We start from the raw sequence: 23,674 nt of genomic DNA, 5'->3' as shown, positions 1-23,674 counted from the left end.
TCAGTGTATTCTCTGCTACTTCAGGAAAATGTAGTTAATCTATATTCAGGTTTTAAATCTCACAAATGCTACCAGGTTTTAGAAAAATTCTGGCTTTTCTGGCTTAAACCTTGTGGATTTTTAAAGGTTTTAAATATTACATGGGAGGTGGGAATTTTATATCATAACTTAATGACCAGGAGTTGGACCTGTTTTTAATGATGGAGGATAGGATGCCCTTGCTAATAGAGAATGAATAGCTGGAAGATGTAACTTTTCATTAGTGTGGTATTTTAATATGTACCTTCCATGGGTTAACTATGCAGACAGGTTTCTTTGGGGATGCCAGAATACTGCAAGTGGATCCATACACTGTTTTTTGTGGAATAAGGCAAAGATAGTTTTGTTCTTTTTATGCTATTCTTTCAGTGAAAAAAAAAAAAAAAAAAGAGCACAACTTCCATTGATTTAAACACAAAACCAAGATCATGCTTGATGATGTGATTCCTGACTTGGAAAATGAATTTCTGCTCTCCCAAAAGACTATGCAATATTCTAGTAGAAGTAACATTTGTAGGTGACGTATACACAATTTTATTTTTTTTTTCTGAAAGGCCTGAGATTTAGTTAAGACAAGGTAGCTAAAACTGATTTGATTTAGAGGTTTCTAAGAGTTGTTACACCACTCTATACTTTCACCACACACACACACATAATCTTGAATACTTGCTTCACTGTGTCACACTAGGTACCATAGAATCATAGAATGGTTTGGGTTGGAATGGACCCTAAAGATCATCTAACTCCAACCTCCTGCAGTGAGCCGAGACACTTTCCATCAGACCAGGCAGCTCAGAGCTCTATCCCACCTGGCCTTAAATATTTCCAGGGATGGGGCATCCACAGCTTCTCTGGGTAGCCTGTGCCAGTGCATCACCACCCTCACAGTAAAGAACTTTTTCCTAATACCTAATCTAAACCCACTCTCTTTCAGCTTGAAGGTTTTAGTTTGAAGGCATGGCATCATAGGTAGAATTAGCCAATACTGTGGTGTCATTCCCTTATCCATGTCCTCTTCCACATCCTTCAGCTACTCTTCAGTATGTATCTCAAGCAAAGGGCCATTACTATTTAAGGCTTAACACTGCATTTATGTTTGGAAAATAAGTAATCTTTTTAATATTAATATTTCCAAATGCTTCAGTACTGCCTGTATTCTTAAGACAAGGGCTGTATTTCTCCACAGCCTGATGTGTCACTGCTACATTGCAGGAGGATGACTATGGGGCCCAAGAAGGCGATCTGACAGGTGATTTCTCTGGCACCCTAGAAGATCAGAAGGGACATTCCCAATGTGCTCTGCACACCCACACTTGGGTGTACCAACTCAATCCAGACAGAGTTCCTGCTATGTTTGGTGGAGTTGTTCTGTTGGGTGGCATATCCACAAAGATGGGGCTTGTAGCAAGGCCAGAACTCTGTGGTAAGTCCATCAGCTCTTCTCCCCCCATGAAGTTTCTCAGTGAGCTGTGCACACATGACCACACACTGCTTTTTTTCCCTCCCACGCACACAAACTCTGTGGTAAGCTGTTCAGTGAGTTGTGACACATATTAAAGTTGTTGGCCTCTAATCTTATTTGGTTCCTTTTTCTGGGGCTGACCACAGCAATCCTATCTGAAAAGTTTTTCACCAAACTCAGAGATAATTTTCATTAAAGCTCTCTCCAGTTTAGTCCCTCAAGCATGGGTGTTTTTCTGCTCATGCAAGCAGCAAAAGAAAGCAATAAATCCCTTTGAATAATGTGCCAGTGCTCTACTGCTACATAACTGTCATCCTAAGATGCCTATTTACCAACTAGAGAATATTGGCAAGGATTTAAGGCATTTAAAAATAATTTTGCTGCTTCCAGAATTTGGATCATTGACCCTTAACCTGAAAACTGGTTTAACAAATGTCATCCAGGGAACACATTGTGTACTTAACTTCCCCTATGAAAACTACAAAAAAATTGTATACCAAGATACAAGGATTAAGAGTCAGAGCCATGGCATATTTAGACTTGGACAGGGATATGAAAACACCTCGGTTGAATGTACTTGACAGGATAATTTCATTTTACCATATACACTGTGTGACTACAAGTAAAAGCATGACATAAGGAATTGTTCAATACCTTTTTAATAGTAGAATATTTCCATGGGCTTGCAATGCTTAAAGAATTGTTAAGTTTTTTTACTGAGGAACATAAGGTAGCTACAAGAAGCTTAATGCAATTAGCTTGTACCAGAAAGGACAAACCAGATTTTGCTGGGAAGGGCTTTGATCTTCCATGGAGCTACATGAACATGGGCAGATGGGAGAAGACCTTAGAACCCCTTTCTTAGCCTGTGGGAATTTTTCTCCTATGTTGGACTCCTACTGGTAGTGCTGGTTGGTTTTTTGAACTTCTTGATATAGGATAATTCAAGTGAGTACTCAGTATGCAGTTTTATCATCCTCTGCCTTTGGATGTCTGATTAAGCATGACTGGTTGTGATTGGGATTTTAAATACTAGCAGTCTTCCCAATTACCTCAATTATCCTTGACCCAGGAATGATTGCAATTTCCAGGCACGCATCCTGTTGCCCACAGGCTTTTCTGGCACCTTTCTTACAGGAGTAGCTCTTAGCACAGCACACTGCAGACTAAAAACTATCCCATAGTACCTCCTGAGTACACTGCAGCACTGACACACTTTCTGCATGCATCTTCTAACTCTTCTGCTTCCACTCTATTTTAGGAATATTCAGAATTTTCATTTTATTTAAGATTTATTTAAAATTATAGCAGTCATGCATATTGCTTAGAACACATTCTATCCAAAAAGCATTTCTTACAGTTTCTTTTCTGAGTAAACAAACAATCTGCAGAAGTGAGTTTATAAAAAAAATAGACTATCACAAACTATTTACAAGTGGAACAAGTAGTGATGTGTAAAACTATTTCTGTTCAGGTCCATGTTCTAGTAGTGCTTCTGGACATAACTTATCTGCAACACTATGGGTAAATATGAAAAATATTTTATTAATGTCAAATGTATGCCATGTTATGTCATTTTGTAGAGAATACTGCCTAAACCATATGAGACATACCTAAGCTTCTGTGCCAAGTTCTGTAGTAATATTTTGGCTTGTAATACCTTAATTCTCATTTCCTGAAGCGAGCCCTGGGTCCTAAGAAATTAACCCAAGAGAACATTTCACTTGCACTTGAAACCACCAGGAGTTGTTTTTGTGGTTTTTACTTTAGAACAGAACTTCCTTCTTCTATTTAGTCCTTAAATATGTAACTCAAATGTAAAGCCAGCTGAAATTATTTAGATTTTGAGAGCCATATGCCAGACTTCAGACATGCTACAAACACATGCAAGCTGTTGCATGAGAGTGAAACAACAAAAACAAAACCACGGCCTATTTTTTCTTTCAGTCATTACAAACACTGATATACCCTTTCTCTCTGAGAGAAATACATAGGGAAGTATTAATAAGGAACATGCTGTTGACCAAACATCTTCAGATGTAAGCAATAGCTTTTTAAGCTTGCATAAACACTAAAAAGTAAGAAAAGTGAGTATTAATAATAGAGCTCAAAATTACCAACAAAAGGAATTGCAAGCCTAAACTAGGAAATGATAGTGAATTTTCAAAAGGTGTCATTTTTGAAGTAATACTATCTTCTGTTTTCTTGCAGAGTAAAACAGAACCTGTCTCCCTCTGCTGGTCTTCAGAGAAAAAAAAAAAAAAAAAAAAAAGTTTATAGATACTTAAAAACCCCCGGCTACAATTTTGCTACAAATTACCAGTTGTTCCAAAATTAGCTCTTAAAACTTGCTGACTTTAAATATATGAGATCACCTTGAGGCTGTCATGTCTTGATTAGCTAAGGATTGGTAGATCTTTTAGTGTTTAATCTGTTTAGACTTAGTTTCTCAGTATGTTTAACATTATTTCTTTAAGTAAACATAAGAAGATAAATATAACAAGATAAAAGCTGCTTTTTCTTTAATTCAAACATCACTGAATCTAGCTGCTATGCTAAGAGCAGCTTCATACTGGAATTGTAGATGGAGTTACATGATTTTCTTTTCCTGAATAGTCTGAGTTGGTCTACTTTCAAATCCAAAATTTGTGTTGCAGACCACACCCCAGTGAACAAAATCCTGGGAATTTCCACGCTGCACAAAGTGGGTGTGGGGTTTTTACCACGTTCTGGTACATAGCATGGATTTTGTGAAGAGGTCTTTGTCCTTGGTAGGATATGTTCCGTCTTCCTATTGTCACAGGAAGCACATTTGTCCTTTAATAATCCCTGTACTCCTACTAACAATTTGTCATTTACAGAAAGAATACTCTAACAATAGACATCAAGACATCAAGTTTATTCCTTCCAGTTAGTTAAAGGCAAGCAGCAATTCCAGTAGCTCAAGACTTGTTAAATTTGGGGGGCACATAAATTCATTTTATGCTGAGAAGAAAATGAAGGAAATTTTGGCTTTAAAGTGATTGTTTTTAATTTTTTTTTATAGGCGTGTTTGGTTTTTTGGGTTTTGTGTGTTTTTGTTTTGTTTTGTTTTTTACTTCCCATGTGCTATAGTCGCCACAACACATTTGTTAAGCTTTGTTATGTGTAGGTGTCCTTTTGATCTAGGTATATTTCAGACTTCCTTGTATCCAAGATATTGTTTAGAAAAGCATCTACCAGTGACAGCTTGTCATATTTCCAGTTAATACCAGTGTCAATATTGTTAGTTACTCAAACTGATTTGGTCTTTGCATATGCTGTGTGTCAGTTCTTTTGGAATGTTTGACTATCAGCATAGCAAGCACAGCACTTACTCTCTCCAAATATTTGACCAAATTCTCTCTTTTATCCTGTCTGTGGTATGCAATTTAAATTGTCATTAAAATGTTATTTAATAAATTGTAGTGATTTTTACAAGACATAGTTTTATCAAGTGAAAATATCATTGTTTTTATCATAGTTTTATCTCCTGAAAACCATCAGGGCAACTGTGGCATTTGGTCTGTGTATCACAAAGACACACAGGAACAAGACAGTGAGGCTGTGAGACACACACCTTGTGCAGTGCTTTTACATGGGCACATTAGTAACTTCCTGTATGAGAAATACTTTAAAGCTGGCATCATTTCTGCATGTGGGAATGGCTAACTTGTAATCATCCATTCCTAAGCAGGTCTGCAGGCTATGCCATTGTTCCCTTCTTGACTCAGCTCTCTAGGGAATAGTGTAATTTTAACAACCAGTTGTCTTTCTTGAAGGAGATCTGCTGTGACATACAAATGGTGTTTCTAAAACTGTCTGGTACCACTTCCAGGGTGCACCTGATAATTGGTACTTGGGTAATGTGGATGTAGCTGAGAAACATGAAAGCAGAGGCAAAAGTGCTTGTGTGGGAGTTGCTCTTCAGTGGAAATGCTGGCCTGTATCACAAACAGTGTGGCCAGCAGGACTAGGGCAGTGACTGTCCCCATGGAGCCCACATGGGTGAAATGGCACCTCGAATCCTGTGTCCAGTACTGAGCCCCTCAATTCAGGAAAGACATTGAGGTGCTGCAGCTAGTCCAGAGAAGGGCAACGATGTTGGTGAAGGGTATGAGGAACAGCTGAGGGAGTGGGGTTGTTTAACCTGGAGAAAAGGAGGCTCAGGGGAGGCCTCATTGCTCTCTACAATGCTGAAAGGAGGTTATATCCAGGTGAGGGTGGCCCTCATCTCTCAGCAACAGGATGAGAGGAAATGGCCTGGAGTTGTGCCAGGAGAGGTTCAGGCTGGATATCAGGAATAATTTCTTCACTGAAAGTGTTGTCAAGCACTGGAACAGAGTGCCCAGGGAGGTGGTGGAATCACCATCCCTGGAGGTGTTAAAGAAATGAATGGATATGGCACTGAGTGCCACGGTCTATTTGACAGCACAGTGTTGGGCTCGGTGATCTTGGAAGTATTTTCCAACTGTAATGATTCTGTGACTCTGGGAAAGCAAAGGAAGGAATAGCACACTCAGTTTGTATCCAGTGTGATAATAATTTGAAATCAGTGCCTATTTAACATGAAATACCTTCAGAATACCTTTAAAAATGAGATAGTCCTAAAAAGGATGGACTTAAATTAATATTTTTAAAATGTGGAATAGCAAGAAATTTTTTTACATGGAGGAAATAATTTCCAAGTAAAGGCACAGACAGTTCTTACAGTTATAGTGACACTGATAGGCAGGCTTAATAATGGTCTAAAATTCTTCACTAATCCACAGAATAAACCAAATCGTCTTTCCTATCTCAACTAGTAAGATTCATATTTGACCTACTGTCACATATTATGTAATAACATGATGGCTTGGGTTGGAAGGGACCTTAAAGATATCTCATTCCAACATGATCTTCTTGAAACTGTTGGGTGTGGCAACTGCCTTTTGTTCAGACTAAGCAGGTTAATGCTCCTTTACTTAGCAATGGATGAAACATCGACAAATGGTTATCCCAGGACTAAACCCTGTGGCCAGTGAGTCATAGGTGCAATTGGGTGCAGTTTACATGACGTGTAGGTGAAGGGGAAAGCAGCACAAACACCAAGGAACTGGTGTGCAGCAGGATCCAGGCAGATAGCCACTGTGCCTCTGTAAAACATCATTTATGTGGGTCACTAATTGCTCCAAGTACAGAGCTCTCCTTGGCCAGGATCACCACAGGAGCCCAGGAGAGGAGGTGGCCAGGAGACACGACGGCCAGGACAAAAAATGTAAAATGCAATCTGAAAAGAGGGTGTATTTGGACAGACTGTCTAGAAAGGAGCCTGAAGCTTTCTTTTTTTGAGTAGATTTCTTCTACCGATGCCCCACTCTGTGTTCAAAATTGGAGCAGAATTTGCTTATTGATTGTCAAAACTGAAATGGCATTGAAAGGATTGATTTCTACTCCTAATAACTGTCAGCCTGAAAAATTCCTGATGGCTTAGATCACAAGGGTAGTAAGAACTCTGGTAATTTTTTTAAATCTATGTAATTACGGTCATGTCTGTGATGATCCTTCAGGAACACATTTTGTGTCAGTCTTCTAAGTTCGCTCATGTTGCTCATGTTGAAGTCACCTGAAAAGGCTTTCATTGACCTTAATGGTGTCAAGATCTATCCAGTAGAAAATGCTTAGATGCTAAAATAATGGCTATATATATCTATAGTAAAGATGTGACTGCCATCAATGTATTCCCGACTAATTTTTGATAATTCATTTATATTGTAGCTTCTAAACTGATGTGTCTTCTTTTCATGTCTTCTGTGCTTCATTAAGTGTTTTGTATTTTTCAGAATATCAGTGTGCTAAAAGTGCAGAATAAAGTACCAATAGGCATAAACGGAATATTTCGCTTATTTTAAGTAATCCCACAATGGATGGAATATAGTTATTCTGTCTGGAATTCTTTTACATCTACATTAAAAATAATACTGCTACGTTTAAATGTCCATGACAGCTTTTAATGTGATGTTATGAAAGGCCTATTGTCTAAACTTTGTATGAAATCGCACATGCACTACTTTAAGGCATACCCAAAGCATTTCGCTCTTTTGAAGCTATTGTGAAGGTCAAACCAAAATATTTGGTCTTTATGAAACGTCTTGGTATGTCAGGAAGGTTGGAGTTGACAACAGGAATCTGCCTTTGCCGGCCAAGGAGTTTGTGAAGTTAGTTAAACAAAATTCCGCGTAGTGTAACCTGTTGTTCCAAACCGCCGGGGTCGCCCAGCAAGCGCTGGTGCTGCCCGTGCCCGCAGCCCGGCCCCAGGCGCTGGGGGCTTCCCCAGCGTCACCGCCGGGCCCCGTCCCCGCCGCTCCCGGCCCTTCCCCCGCTGCCGCGGCTGAGGAAGTCCATTGTGTCCGCCGCGCGGCTCCAGCCCCCCCGACGGACGTTTCTGGCGCGCCGGGCAAGTTCCCAGTCATGCCGAGCATTCTTGGGAAGATCGGGCGATAAGGGGAGGAAATGACGGAGAGTCACCCCAGCCCCGCGGCCCCCAGCACGGCCGCCCCGGCGGGACGGGCTCCGTGCGCGGCCGGGGCGCGGCGGCCCGGGCGGGCTCAGGTGAGGGGCCGGGCCCGGCGCAGCGCCCGCCCCGCCCCGCTCGGCCGGGCGGAAGTGAGCGCAGCGCGGCGGAGCGGGGGGAGCTGCCCGCAGCCCGGAGTGCTCCCGCCGGGAGCAGCAGGGACGAGGGGAAATGGCCGAGGTAGGCACGGGGAGCTGCGGGGTCGGGGCAAGCTGCGGGCCCCGCGCCGGCCCGGCCCTGCCGGGGGAGCCGCTCGCTCCGCTCCCCTCTGTGCCCCGCTTCGCCCGCCCGCCCCGGGGGTCGCCGCGACCCTCGGCCTCGGGGCGCTGCCCGCCGCCGGCGCGGCCTCGGCGCGGCCCCGGTGCTGCCCCGGTGCTGCCGGCGGCACCTGCGGGCGGCGGGCCCGGGGCAGCGCCGTCCGCACGGCCCGTCCCGCTCCCCGAGCCGGGCGGCGGCGGCGCTGCCTGCGGGAAGCGCTTCCAGCCGGGAACTGCGTGTCCGGAGCCGCTGCCGCGCTCCGCAGGTGCCGGAGGTGCTTTTTGGACCCGGGGATGAAGTCTCCGCGGTGGCGGGGAGCTGTCACCCGCACGGAGCGGGAGCTCGGGAGGTGCCCGGCGTAGGGGGCACCTTGGCGGTCGCTCCAGAGACCCACCAGGTTTACGTTTGCTTTTTGTTCATCACCGTGTTGGCTTTGGACGGGGTTCCCTCGCCCCGGGTTGCTGTGGTTCCGAAATTAGGATGTTTACAAAGCTGATCCCTAAACAGCTCTGCTGTTTCCTCCAGGAGCTTTGCCGGAATTTCTAGTGATACATCAAGTCTGTGACTGCCTTGCTGTTCTTGGCTCGATCTAGTTTATCATTTTGTTCAACACAATAAAAAAGGTATTCCTGCACCTTTGTTAGCACAAGTAACCTCCCACTTCAGCTATGGTGTTGTTGGGGAAAGGATGTGGTAGCAAGATGCAGTAAAAAAAAAAAAACATTTGGAAGAAAAGGAGATTATGGTGGTCTTTTTGCTTATTGTATTACTTATTACATGCCTGATACTTGTAGTACTCCAGAGCATAGCACAGTTAAACTGATTTTGGGGTAGAGGAGAGATGCAGAGGTTTTAACTGATAACATTGCATGCTTAATGCAGATCCCTTCCCAAAGGGAACTGAAAATGTAAGAAAAAATGTCTGATGTTTGTACAAGATGTTGTGCAATACTTGCTTTGAATATAAGCTGTATTCTGGAGTAGTAATGATGGATGATTTATGAAGAATCCAAAGGGGAAGCAGAAATGGGGCAGGGGAAATGAAATCAGACAGACAAAAGTATTTTTTTATATGGCTTTGTTGGCTTTGAGGGCAGTTGTGTGCTTCATTCTCCCAACACTGAGAGTGGGCCTGTAAAAAACTGTATGTATCTGGGAGAAAGAGAAGTTGCTTAAATTAGCCTCACTTAGCACATTTATGTGGGGGGGGGGGGGAAGGGATTATAATTCCCACCAAGTTCTGTTTGTTTTTTGGGGTTGTGTTCTTTTGTAAAAGCAAGATCGAGCAAAACTGTTAAGAATAAGGGGACAATGAAAGAAAGCTGCATAGAAGATAAAGGCAGAGGGAGAGAACACAGGCAGAAATGGCAAATACTGGAAGTTAAATATCTTTTGGGGAGAGGATCACAAACCAGACAAGTAACAGGTTATTTAGAGTCTCATCTTCTTAAATGGTCTGCTGTATTTGAATATTATTTTATATCTCTTAGAGATGCTTGTTTATGAAAAATACAAAGGAGATTTCAGGAAATATTTAATATTTTGATTGATTTAATAAAATAGATTTGTTTTAATTTCAGTGCATTAGTAACCCTGATTACTTGAGGTTTCTCTTTCCTGTGGGTTGTTGCTGTCATCCCTTAGAACTCAAAGGTTCATCAGGACATATAATCATTGTATTGAAATTGATGAATTCGTGATTTTTATCCGATTTGAGTAGCTCTCTGTGTACTAACAAAGAAAATTGAATGCCTTAAATGGAAAGTGATGCATTTCAAAATGTCAAGTAAAAAAAAAAATACTTTCTGATTCTGTGTTCCTTTGTTTCTTGCTTCTCAAACTAAATTGAAACTGGTGATATTTCTTACTCAGTGTTGCTGTTGTATTTGCTGCCTAGCTGGAGACACTTGGATTAGAATGTTGTTTAAGGAATAAAAATGCTGAGGTGATGTTTTGAAGGGCTTTTTATTTGTTGTCTTAGGCTTTGATGTGGGACCAAAACCAGACGGTATGGGGTTATTTAGAAAAATGAATGCTAGATTTGAATTTTATTAGAGCAGGATTGCATGTAGTTTGTCTTCTAAACCCTTGAACAGCTCTTAAGGCTGCCTTATGAGAGCTTCAAAAATTGCAGTGAAGTAGCACTGGTGGGTTTAAGTCCAAAACTGGCATGACTAAAATTCATAAACTACAACATCAAGCCTTAAAAGATTCAGGTAAAGATCATCTTCCCTTATTTCCTTTTTTTTTTTTTGTTTTTGTTTGTTTGTTTGGAAGTATTGACTTTTAGTGACTGCAGTCAGTACAGAAATTATTTGGTGTTTATTTGTTTTTAGGATAATACAACAAGCTTAAAAATGAGAGAGTGTTACACAAATGTAAGTTGTTTGCTTTATGGATGTGTGACTGTGTAAACATATCATTCTATTTTAAGTAGAAGATGTGGATGTGTAATTAATTACCAGAACCAGGGTTCAGTCTTTATCATCAATAAAATTAGTCATCTAATACAGCCCCTTTGTAGGTGAGGAGGTTGGTGTGATGTAAGTTTGTGAGAAGAATGGTGAAGTTGTTTCCAGACTGGACAGGGAAGGGAAGAAGGAAATGTTCCAAAGCGTGCCAGTAACGATAAACCTCACTTAAGCTATAAAAGTTTTAGAATGAAATGCTTTCGTCAATGCTCACATAAAAAAAAGTTATGAGAAGTATTACTTCAATCTGTAACTTTGTAGAAATGCAGCCTGAAAGTATTTCCTTAGATTAAGCTGTCCAAGTGATGGTCACTTCAGAGGGAAGAAATGGAAGTAAGAAGGAGAAGGTATGTGTGCATGTTTCATGTAACTTGTAATTTGGAGTTACAAACAAAACATCACTTACAAAAGCTCAACCAGAACTCACAGTATGTAGTGTGTGAGGACCTTGTGGTGTTTGTGCTAAGGGAATGTCAGTGGTTCAGATCTGGAGGTTGTTTAGTGCATCATGACCCAGAGGAAATAAGCATCAATGTTGTAGTTGATGTTTGTAAGGGACTGATCAAGAACAGGTCATCAGTAACTGATCTGATCTTCTGCTTAGGTTGTAGTCACTGCAGAGGAGCAGAGCGTGGTGACAGTGTTGTTACAAGGCAAGAGCTGGAAGTTTACCCGAGTTCAGCGTCCACCTGAACAAATTCCTGATAAAAAAGTTCATCAAGAGTCTTAATCTTAGAGAAGTTACCTCAGGATTCAGGAAGTACTTGAGTGCCAAATTAGTGGAGACTAGAAGTGTATTTTGAGGAAGTATTTGTGTTGGTTTAGCTTTTTCCTATTTGCATTTCCAAAGCCACCTTTAGAGACAAGATAAGGATGAGATGAACCTTTGGTCTGAGGGTAGCCACCGTGTTCAGTTCTCTTCCTGTGTACTGTGAGAAAACTAAACCCAAACAAACCCCACAACTGTTGAATCAATACATATGATAAGCATTTAGTATTTTCTAATGGATAAAGCACAGAGGTACATGTGAACGGTGCATTTCTTCTGTCAATTAGTAATAAGTAATTCTGCTCGATCTCCTATGAATATGAAGTGTGTGACTAAGAGGCATCTGCTGGTTATATCTGAAACTGTGCAAGTTTCCTGCCTGAGGGGAAACTCAGCTGCTGAAGCAAGTGGTGGAAATAATTTGGCTACTGCAGCAAAATTGCATTAGGTTAGACTGGTAGGGTGGTACTAATACAGTGATAGAGAGTTAAGTGTGGGCCAGAGCTGAGGTGTCAGTGTTTCCTCCTCATGCATGTTTTTGATGATGCTTTGTAGAAGGTGTATGTTGTGCACTGCTGCACAGGGAGTAAAATAGGATCTCTGTGGGGGAGGGTTGTTTTCATCTCCCTGTGCTAACAGCCTCTGTACCTTGCATCATGAGCCTCCTGCATTTTGCTGTGTTTTCAATGTTTTGTGACATTAGGAGGATGTTTGCAGGGCTTACTTCAGGTACATAATTTAGGAAAAACTGGGATTTTAACATGGTCCTCTGTCTATGCTGCAGAATATTATAGAACTATATGGAAGGTGTTTGAGCATCTCTGTTGTGGTAATTAAAGCAGACAGCACAGATGTTTCTTTCCCCTTTCTCTGTTCTACCTACACTAGACACTTTATATGGTTTTGATAAAATTGGATATGTAGTTTAAAATGTTGTCTAGTTTAGTACTAGTGGGATTGGGATTAATGCAAGTACTGGTTTAGCTGCATGCTTCAGGTAATTTGTCGTGCTCTGCTGGGGTCAGGCCCCACACTGCATGAATAACTAAGGTCCCTTCCAGCCTTAATTGTTCCATGAAAGTGATATTCCAGAATAAAATTACTTTGCAAGTCAGGAATTACTGCACCAATTATTCAGCTGGGAAATCAAAATATTTGGGACAATGACCTCACTTAAAGAATAGGAAAAAGGCTCCCCTTAAGCCAGCAGCTAATGGTGATTCTGTGTGAAAGTTTGTGTTGCCTGAGTGTTTTCAAGTAGCCATTGAAAAGTGGGATTGGTGGAGGGACTGTGCACGTCACCCTGACGTGGAGAAAAGCACCACTTAACTAAGAGGCGTCTGTAGAGCAAGGGAGGTTTTAAAAGCAAACTTTTGAAACAGGAGGATTGGAATTGAAAGGATTATTCTGTAAGGAGAAACATTGCAACAGAACTAGAATTCCTAGCCTTTCTCAAACAATGAGGGTAATAAGCTTGGCTGTAAGGCATGGAAAAAAACTATTTTGGCCAAGTGCATCAGAGGGAAACAGCCTGGGATGTCATCAGTTTCATTCTTGCTCTTTTCTGGTACCTGCATCCAGAAAATTCTGGGCAGGGACAGAATAGGAGGATGCTGTTAGAGAGCTGAGAACAGGCTGGGAAAAACACAGGGGTGCAAAATGTGGTGAGTAGTTCTGCAGCTGATGAAATGGATGCCAAGCTTCCTGTTGATTTGTGTCTTCCACTGATGGGCTTTAAGGACTTCTTGCCATGATTCAATCATTTGTAAAGTTTATCGTGATGATAAATCTGCAGTGTCCAGTTGTATGAGCTCATGCTACAGTTTTCTTCTAGCTATGACACCCAGTGTTCTTGGCAGGGTCAGGGTTTTTGTTTTTATGAAGCTTACATGGAATTCAATTATCTTCACGACCCCCAGCTCTTAACAGACCTAAATGGAGTGGTGGCTAGGTTCAAAATTCGAGGGGGAGGAGTATAATAGCAGAAATGTGCTGAGTAAGCTTGCAAACCTGCTGTACCAGATCTGCATGTACCCACATCTACTGATGGATGGGCTTGCAGTGGCCAGTGGTGCAGACCATTGCAGGGAAGATCATGGGAAACACATGATCTGTAGGTATCTGTAGCTGCCCTCACTGAGATCTGACTGGAACATCTTGACAGATGCATCCATGCTTTGTCTCTCTTGAAACATTGATCAAAACCTGAAAATTCAAATTGAACAGCAGCTACAAAGTGTGCCATGTCTACTAATGATCCTCTGCACAGTGTCCTGGGTGAAAATTGATTTCAGTAGTTCATAAATTTTTATAAGCACCGAAACAGCTGAGTTTGGATTTTTCGAGGGATTTGTTGCTGATGTTGAAAGACGTTAAAGGCTGAGACTTCCTGTTCTAGTGCTAGAAACGTCCTATTCTTGCCTAGCCCTTGAGATCAAAGGTTTTGTGATGAAATTGTACTTTTTAGGCATAAATGAAATTTCAAAATCAGAGTGAAGAGATGTAGTTCCTGCTTAGGTATTTATGATCTGAATTATTTGAGCAAAACAGATGAAGTTCTGGTTCAAGTTCTGGTTCACCAACAGATGAGTGTTGGTTCAGGGTTTGTGCCCAGTTAAAAATTGCAGCTGTATTTGAGCTAGAGAAATTGTCTTTGAAGGTTCTGTAGATACAAGCTGAAACAAAATGGATTTGCTTTTCTGGCTAGCTGTGTTTATCTCACTTGTAAGGAGGCACTTGATAATTTTAATAAAATTACTGGATTAGAGAAGCTACTAAATTTTTACTGTAGAGATAGTGTGATAGAACTGTATAGCTTTAACACTGACTTTTCAGAACTGTTTGTTTTTGAGAAAACCTCCACTTTAAACCTAACATTATTTAAAAAGAATAACAGCCTTACTTCAAGAAGTCATGTCATGAGTATGTACTCAGTTTTTTTTTTCTCAGTTTGTAGCAATCTGAACGCATCTGGCAGAGAGGGCTTCTGAACATCAAAGTTCCTGTGACTTTTTTCTTTCTTTTTTTGCTAAGGAGTTTTCCTGCTGTGGCAAATGTCTGGCTATGAATTCCTTTGCAGATGATTAATATTTTCCACAGTATATTACTGCTATATTTTGCTAAGTTTTCCCTGGTTTCCCATAAAACTGCAACTGTCTCTGGTATGCAGGCAAGATTTGTTAGTTTGTAAGTTAGCTATCATCCAATGTGAGGCAAATACTTCAAGTATTTTCATTTTTGTTTTCTTTAATGGCAAAATAACCTCAAAGTTACTTTGAAAATTGCACTTGTTTTGAGGAAGCACTGGCTACTGTATGCCAGGGCCTTGCTTTATAAGGAATGCAGGAAATGGCCTGACTTGTTATCATTGCTTCTGTATTTAGTGCTTGGACTCCAGGGAGTTCATGTGCACTGATTTCTGATAGCTATTAAGTACTTCTTGTGAAGAAATTACCAAATAATATGTTCTGTGCTTGCATAGAACAAATTATAAATAGGGTATTACAATTCTTGGGTGTTTTTGAAAAGAAAGCTGTGCAACTCATCTGAAATAGAGAAGAATGTTAACATGTACATGAGTAGATGGTGAGATTACCTCTGCTTAAGGTAAAACGATCTATGTCTGGTGCAGTCATCCCTTGCTCATTAAGATAGGAAACTAATTGAGATTTTGGGAGTCTTTGTCCTGGTGGAGATGTTATGTCCTGTATTGGTTCCTCATAGCTTCTTACCAGAAAACTATAAATTCCTTATTGGAAAGAAATTTTTTCTTGGTTCCATTTTATGTATTTGCTAGGCTAGTTATAATTTTTTTTTTTTTTAATTAAGCATGTCTTAAGTGAAAAGCTGGTTTAAAAGTAATTTCCATTCCATGTAGAGGCTTTGATCTGAAGGAGATGGTCAGGCATCTTGAAGTTTCTTGGTTCTTGATTATTAAGAAGTTTTCTTGCTGTTTTTTTTAAACAGCATTTTACTAATCTGAAAGAATGAATGATGTGCAAGACTCAAAATTATATAACAATGCACAGGTACTTGAGTGGTCATATTAACTTTAGACTCTAAACACATTTATGTATAATTGTTACCAAGGAAGTGTTGCTCTTGCAGAAACTCTGCTAGACCAGAGCCAAAGAGGTCTGCAGACTCCTGTCCAATCACAGCTGGTTGAGAAGGAAAATACTGCAAAATCTGACTGCAAGAGACATTACCCTTGGTCAGGGCTGTAGATAAATGTTGTGGTTAAGACCCACTTTTAAAGGAAGCAGGTGAGGTTCTGCTGGAGCAGTGGAAATATTGTGACTTCACCCAAATATGAATGTGTCTGTTTAATTTCAAAATTAGGGGACAAGTAAGTGGTGTAGGGGATTGTTTTATCACTTCTGAATTTCTGTTACAATCTCTTCAATTGCTTCTGGCTTTCCTTTAAAAATAAATGAAAATGTTTCTCACGTTTTTTGAGTGCTTGACAAGAGGAGCACTCTTGAAGGTGAAGAGATTGACAGCTGAAAACTGATTATTACTGTTACTTAAAATAGTGTGCAGCAGTTCAGATGAGAGCACTCCTAGCTCTGTAAAGATCACTTCTGGGTCTTCAATGACCTCCAGTTGTTACAAACTTCTGGTGAGTTCCTATAGCTTGGTCACTAATGGTTCAGGATTCTAGGATTTGAATTGAAACGTGTTTTTCTGAGTGTTTGAGGAGTTCCCTGCTGATAGATGATCCTAATGGAATTTGTTCTTCTCTTTGTAAATGTTGGAGAAGTTTAAATTCTACTCACTCTCTGCCTTTGAACTTAAATGGCTGCAAAGTGAGAAGTTCAAAGTGAAGGTAAACTTATGTGAAAAAGTTAACTGATGCTGTGTGGTTAGCATTTAAAAGAAGCTCTATCAGTATTTTAATCATGCTTATGCCTAGGGAGCTTTTCTTCTGATGTGTTATATGAATGTACTGCTTAGAACTGGCATGCAGTATAAAGTTTCATCAAAACTATTTCAATTTCAAAAAATATTTTGTATCAGTTTTTTTTTATGTCAAACTGTTTAAAAAACCAGCAATCTGCTTTTGAAATTTGATAGAAGTTTGTACACTGACTTTAGAAGTTTCCCAAGGACAGGACTTAAATACAGCAATCATATTATGTGTATGTATGCTGTTGAGGCTGTCTTACAAAGAATAAGGCTGAAACTCAATTTTTCAGATAATCACTAACCTACTATCTTGAATGCTGGAAGTCACTGGATTTGTCAGTGCAAGTGTGCTGTCATAAACTGGCCGAAATGCAGCACTGAAATGCGAAATTGTGAAATAAACAAGTAGTTACTGCGTGTCTGGGATTCTCTAGATGTTGTGAATGGAGGTGCTGTGGTAGCTGTGTACCATGTTTCTGAGAGCTGAGGAATGTGTGTTTGTCTGCAGTTGTGACTTCGTGGAACAGTGACTCTCCTTGAGAACAGGAGACTGCTTGGTGATAGGGAGATCAAGGCCGTGGATTTCGGCAGACAAATAAGGCTTTTTTTTTTTTTTTCTTTTCAGAGCTGGCTGTTGTTATATATAAATATTTTGAAGACCATATAATTTTTTTTCATGTGTTAAAGAAAAAATGGCTTGTAATTTATCAAGCAGCACCTGAATGGATTGCTAATCTTGTAACTTCTAGCCCAAGCAGTTCTGAATAGTCTCAGACACTATGATTCTATTTTATTTTTTTAAATAAAACTCAGGGAAAAGCCCAGCTGCTCTTTAGAATTCTTAGGCAACAGGAAAACTCTGAAAACTGCAAATTGCACTTACCTCAGGCTGCTGCTTCTTGGAAAAGCTAAGTAAGAATTCTTGATAGGACTTTGTAAGTCCGGGTGCTCTTGCATCTAAAAATCTGACATAGCGGTTTAAACCAGCTGTAAATTAATGAAGAGATTAAAGCCATCTTAGCTTTCTAGACAGTCTGAGAAGGTGGTGTCAAATATATGAGACTTCTCATTAGGATGTTATCTGTGGCTGGTAGGCTTAGACTGTCTACAAAATACTCAGTACATCTTCAGGAGAAGTTTTAGTATGGTTGTCTTGCTAAAAGGAACACAGTAAATAATTGAAGGCCACATATGTGCCATTAATGGGACCAGAGACCTGCATTATCTATAAAGGAGCCCAGCAAAATAGTTTTGGGATTTTAAAATTTATTTTATGATTGTGTTTTATGCTAAGCTCTGGAGATAGGCAGCAGACAGGACAAGACTTCTTCCTAATGGCAATACTTATGGCTTTAATTGGTGGCCAACTCTGCAGCTTCATATACTGTACAGGAGAGGCTCTGGTGTCCTTTTTTTTTCTGTAGACTTTGTCTGTGTTGCATATTTACATCATTATCTTGTGGACTGATTCATTCCTGTAACTTCCAAAGCTCCTCCTTAAGTCTTTATGCCCCAGGACTTGAACTGTGTGGTTTTCGGGGTTTTATAATTCTGTTCGTCTGTCACTATTTCAGTCTTTTTGAAGACATCCTCTTTTGTTTAAATCTTCTCTTGGTAACTGTAACATCATTTCTGATTTAATTGTGTTTTGTGAAGGGTTTCACTTGGATTTGTCTCCAGACTGAGCTGAAATGTATAGAACCTCTTACAAAGATGTCTGTCCTTCACACTATAAGCCATTGAAATGAAGTAGATAAAACAAGAGCTTGGCCAGACTTAAAGAATTTAAAGAATCTGTTATAAATCTACTAAGAGTCTTGCTGTCTGTGTGGGGAGTCCAGAGAAATACAATCACTTTGTTTGAAGCACATCTCGCTGGTTGATTCAAGGAAGGGGGAAAAAAAAAGCCTGTCTAAAATCCAAACCCTTCTAATGGGTATGAATTGAAGAAAGAGAATATAAATAATTTTGAATTACCTGCCCTATTTGCTGCAGAGAATTCTTACTTTGTAGATATTTGCATGACTTAAACTCAGAATTATTTCCATCTATAAGGCTCATCTAGTTCAGTGAAACTGGGTTTTAATGAGGATTGCTGATTATGTAACCTTCCTAGCAGAAACTCATTATTCCTGATTTTTATCTTGCTGCTGGGGTGTGCATACTGGCTGTTGCTGGAAGACATCTTATCTCCTGGGCTCAGACCCAGCTGTGTGCAAAAAGCTGCAGAATAAAGTAGAAGTAATGCTGAAACATAACACAGTTCTTGTGGTAATCTCTTCCAAGATTATTTTAATAAAGAGTCTGCATAGAGATTGTGGTGAATATGGGAAGTTGTATTGTAGCCCTAAACACAAGACTGGAATTGGAGAAATGCAAAATACCATTTTCTTGGTGGTGGCCTTAAGCAAAAATGCCCTTTTGGAGTTTCTTTCCTTACCTAGTAGTGAGTGACACATCCTGTAAAGGGCTGTTAAAGAGATTAGTCAATGAGCAGCTGTATTTAAATAGCTTATTTTGCTTGTCCAAGAAATATTATTTCATAAGCATTATTTATCTTGTTAAGAAGGTAAAGTACAATATTTTCCAAAGGAAGAGAGGTCCTTCCGTGTCATTATGGCCGTTACAATTACGGTACAGCAGTTTGAAAGGTCTGGTTTTGTAATCTAGTGAAGTAAGATGGAAGTCCTCTTGATAATGTGCTTTATCAATGCTATATTTGTATAGTCTTTAGAATGACTTCTACTCCCAAGATTGCACCTGTGTAGTTGCTCAAGTCTGAAAACCGCTGCGTACCTGAAGGTGTCTTTTGTGTGTCTTGGGTCTAGTGGTGCAAAAAGAAACCAAGTGCTTACTAGCACCAGTGGGCAGAGTAAGAAAAATAAATGGGTCTTGCATAATTAAAATGCCGCGAATTTATTTGTGTAGCTTCTTTTTAAGTTTGACACTCCCTCCCCCCAGATAAACAAAAATTGGCCTCTTCAGAATTTAACATCCTGCGTTTCTGAAGGACATGTGCAACTTTGTCAGCTGGTGGTGTGGGACTTAGTAGTTGTCCACATAGGATTTGCTGTGTGAGTTTCTAACGTTTCATTTCCTTTTCAGGTCTGCTAAATCCGCTCTGAAGCCAAGGGGAGATAACCAGTGCAAGGGAAGTGTTGCTGCTTTACATGGACATCTGCTCTTGCGGCATGGCCCAGATATCCAGCAGCAATGGATTCAAACAGCGCTCCTCACCTTCTCTGTCAGCCCCAAGGTCAAAAGATGTGGACAAAGAGGAGGCACTGCAGATGGAAGCTGAGGCATTAGCCAAGATGCAGAAAGAAAGAGGTGTAGCTGGTAATAAACAAACCTTTCATTCTTTAAGCAGCCCCAGACAAAAAGCACAGGCTCATAACAAGCAGGACCATGATCTCATGGTATTTCCAGAGTCTGATGCCAAGAGCATGGAAGATAAACTAAGTACCATTGACATAGAGAAGCTTACTCATGCTGAACTAGAGAAACTGCTGCTGGATGACAATTTTGAATCTAGTAAAGTACCTGTGTTACCAGCAAGTCCTATTTTGAGCCCATCTGTGTCTTCACAATTTTATCTTGGGCCCGCGGGTCAGAGGAGACAGTGGACACCTGGAATACCAGCACCTGTGACATGCACTTTACCTCCTATTTACACCTCAGCTTCTTACACAAAACAGACTGGTGTATTTCAGAATGGATTCCATCCAAGTATGTCATCCTATCCCCCTAGAGAGCCTATTTATCTTGGTCTTCCTAGACAGTCACAATACATTTCCTACCCCGTGGCAGCTACCACACCTTTCCATCCACATGGAGCCTTACCTTTATACCCTCCAGTACTCACACCTGAAATGGCAAAAGTATTTGACAAAATTGCAAGCACTTCAGAATTCCTGAGAAATGGGAAGTCGAGCACGGACCTAGAAATGACTTCCATAAAGTCTGCAGTGTCCAACCTGCCGGCCTCAGAGAGCTGTGGGGATGTCAGTAAATTCGACTGGCTGGATTTGGATCCTCTGAGTAAACCAAAAGTGGACACTGTGGAGACTCTAAACAAGGCAGAGGATGATGGAGAGAGGGCTTCAAGTATGACTGCTGAAGATCCGTGGGATGCTGTTCTGTTAGAAGAAAAGCTGTTACTACCTTGTCATCTAGAAAGAAAGGTTAATGGGAAATCTCCTAGAGCCACAGTCACAAGGAGTCAGTCCTTAAACATGAGAACAACTCAGATTGCAAAGTTACAGGGCCAAACATCACAGGTATGTAAATCAGTATCTTGAAATTGCAGTATAAGAGAAAAGATTAATGACAGTATTTAAAGACACTTTAAGGTCTGTTATTTATTTTGTGTGTATTACTTGGCTTGAGCAGTGTCCAAATAATGTGATATTATGGCATATGTTTTAGTGCTATTCAGAAAATTGAACATTACTACTGAATTATCTCCCAAAATACCTCTGCCCCTGTGTAATCCTTCCACATTTACTGAGGAAATTGCTGTTTTTCCGCTCAACACTCCAGTAAGAAATAGTAATAATATTCAGCTTAATTAAGTGTCTAAATAATATTGATAAATATTTCAATTTTATGAGCAATTCACATGATACTGTGAAATAAAAAAGTGTCAAGCTAAGCACTGAAAGTTTTATCTTGCCTTTTACAAGACCACAGTAATTCTCTTTTGTGGGTAGAAAGCTTTCCTTCTGTGTAGGAATGCTAGACAGAACTTTTGGTTTTGTGCTGGGTGGTGTAGTGGGTTGGGTCAGAAACACTTCACTTCTGCTCTAGAAGAAGGCAGAATATCTTTGTGTGATGTTGTTTTTATCAGACAGGGCAAAAACATGTTTGAGAGATTCTTCTCTAGGATCACTTTAACCAAACATTCAAGACCAAACTCTCAACAGGGGCTTTATTTATGGCACTCCTATCTTTGAACATGGAGCACATGCAGTTTGTGTCAAAAAGCAAACTGCAGCAGGTGATCAATAGTGTCACAGTCTCACCTGCTTAATTATGTGCCATTAGGGCATCCTACTTTCTCCCAAGCCCAGTGAAAGAACTGTAGGTTATTTAACTTTTCCTATATTTTTAATTCTTTCTGTGATCATTCCACCACAAGAAAACCCACATAGTGTTTTAAAATATTAGTCAGCTCACTAGAAAGTGGATATGAATACTTCTGGGTTTTGGGTTTTTTTGGAGGAGTACAAAGAATAAAAGAGAAGTGGAGAAGTTTTCAGTGGAAAAGCCAACTATCACCCTGGCAAGGGTGATAATAGCAAAAAAAAAATTGTATTTGTAGGAACTGGTTGGAGAATGGGAAGTAAACTATTTGTTTGCTTTGGAGACTTTGGTGTACAGATGTTTTAAATCTTAGGTGTTGTCTTTCTAGGTGTTTTTAATAGTCTAGGACATGCTATAAAAACCCAACTGTTATCACTCAAGGATATATTCCAAATAATTCCTTATATCTTCCCTCTCCACCCCCAAACTGGAGGATGTTTTTTTCCTCAGAAATAGGAATATTTACTAGACTGTGGCCTAAAAGGCTGTCTAAATTTCCACTGAAGTGAATTTTTTGGCCCCTCATTTGAAGAATTTCCTGGTTTTTCTGGGTTAGGTGTCAGTATTCTGGCAAAAGGTCAATAGAAGGCAAAAACCACCCTGAAACCCAAAAAATCCATGTATCTCTGGTTTTGTGCCATGTGTACAGATCTTGGGTCTGACTTAACTTTTTTTTTTCCCCACTTGCTGTTGAGCTGTGATACATTAGCTCTGTTATTTCCTAGTATTTGGAGAGGCATGTAAATTTGGGCTCTACAGCAGTTTGCTGCTCAGTTTGCCATGTCACCTGGTGATGTGTTTGTCAGTTTTTGAGTGGTGCTTGGTTGGCTGTAATTAACTTCTGACTAATTACTGGGCTACACAGGATCAGTGCTTCTCAGGTGGTATCTGTAGGAAGTAATGTTTGACTGTTGCTGAATCAAATCTGGCTTTATACATTCCAGGTTTTTCAAGAATGTAGGATTTCAAAGGCTCTTTCCTGTTGATAAGGTCCAGTCTCCTGCTATTTGCATGTCATGTACTGACTACTGATTCATAAATTAAGTTCAAACTCTGCCTTCACATGTGGTCTCTTCTTCCTGCCACTTTTGATTTAAAAGCTGCTCTAGCTCCTTCTCATCAGTGATCTGATTTTCAGCAGAACACATTTGTAACTAACTCTTAGGAAATGTTCTCCTTTCAGGATGGAACAGCAGGTGCTTAAGATGAAAGAATCATTTTGATATTTACTTCTACATGTTACAAGAGACGGTGACTTTCTGTCAGCTTTCACTGCAAGCTCTGTGTGAGAGCTTCTCTTTCCTTTTTTATTTTTTTTTAAGATGACTTATGAGAATTTTAGCTCTCTGTGTGAGAGCACAGTGCACCACATACCTTGTACATCAGCATGAATAAACCCTCATTACAGGCAGGACCATCCTGCTTAGTACTCTTTTATTGCATTTGCTTTATTTGTGATACCATCACAACATCAATTCTGTAGGCAATTAATTTTTATGAAGTCACCATCTTTTTCAAACAAGTTCTTAATTTGTAGCAAACTTCTGCAGTGAATGCCCAATTGCAGGTTTGAGATTTACTTTCCACTTGTGCTCCTGCAGACTTGTTTTGGCAGCACACTCCAGTTCTAGCCTGTGTTGTGAAGGTAGGTGATGATAACAAGACTGTGAGTTAGCAGGGTTGTTTCTGCTGAGTTATTAAAGAAGAAAATAAATAGATCTAAAGATTCATCTCTCAATTTGATATCCTTGAAATAGATTAGTCTCTCTTTTGCCTGTCCCATGTCTCCACTTTATTTTCTACTTTAAATAATTTTCCACTCAGTATGATAGGAAGCTGAGTTATGTAGCCTCTATTTTTGGCATTTCTCTTGTATTTTACCCAGTTTACCCAGGTTTATATGTTCTTCAAAATATACTTTTAAGTCTTGCATCTTAACAAGTCGGGATCATTCCCCCCAAATCCTTCCTGAAAAACTCTGGCTTGCTGCCCCTTTAGAAAAAATACTAGTATTTTGATTCTGTCAAAACTTATGACTATCTGTTTAATCCTGGAATCAATAGATTGCTTTGGTTTGGTGAAGTATCTATTCTTATGATTGCCTATTTTGT

At 40.1% G+C, this 23,674-nt stretch overlaps 1 protein-coding gene and 1 long non-coding RNA gene across 5 annotated transcripts in view; both read left to right on the top strand.

Annotated features, from left to right (window-relative positions):
• Positions 1-1,325: 1,325 nt before the first annotated feature.
• On the top strand, positions 1,326-3,819 carry LOC140684259 (uncharacterized). Its single transcript, XR_012056244.1, has 3 exons — positions 1,326-1,462; positions 2,976-3,025; positions 3,713-3,819. It is a non-coding gene; the product is annotated as an uncharacterized lncRNA (long non-coding RNA).
• A 4,296-nt stretch (positions 3,820-8,115) lies between these two features.
• Positions 8,116-23,674, top strand: part of PIK3C2A (phosphatidylinositol-4-phosphate 3-kinase catalytic subunit type 2 alpha) — a 50,390-nt gene continuing 34,831 nt past the window's right edge. The window contains exons 1-2 of one of the 4 annotated variants that reach the window (XM_030273840.4): positions 8,116-8,252; positions 19,584-20,758. In XM_030273840.4, coding sequence (XP_030129700.4) covers positions 19,649-20,758 — 1,110 coding nt within the window. In that variant the 5' untranslated portion in view covers positions 8,116-8,252; positions 19,584-19,648. Of the gene's footprint in view, positions 8,253-15,106; positions 15,177-16,126; positions 16,192-19,583; positions 20,759-23,674 lie in introns of those variants that run through there. The other 3 variants (XM_030273841.4, XM_072929688.1, XM_072929687.1) reach the window with 3 other exon arrangements.

This window comes from Taeniopygia guttata, chromosome 5 (assembly GCF_048771995.1).
Source record: "Taeniopygia guttata chromosome 5, bTaeGut7.mat, whole genome shotgun sequence".
Lineage (NCBI taxonomy): Eukaryota > Metazoa > Chordata > Aves > Passeriformes > Estrildidae > Taeniopygia > Taeniopygia guttata.
This window is presented reverse-complemented; position numbering and strand designations above follow the sequence as displayed.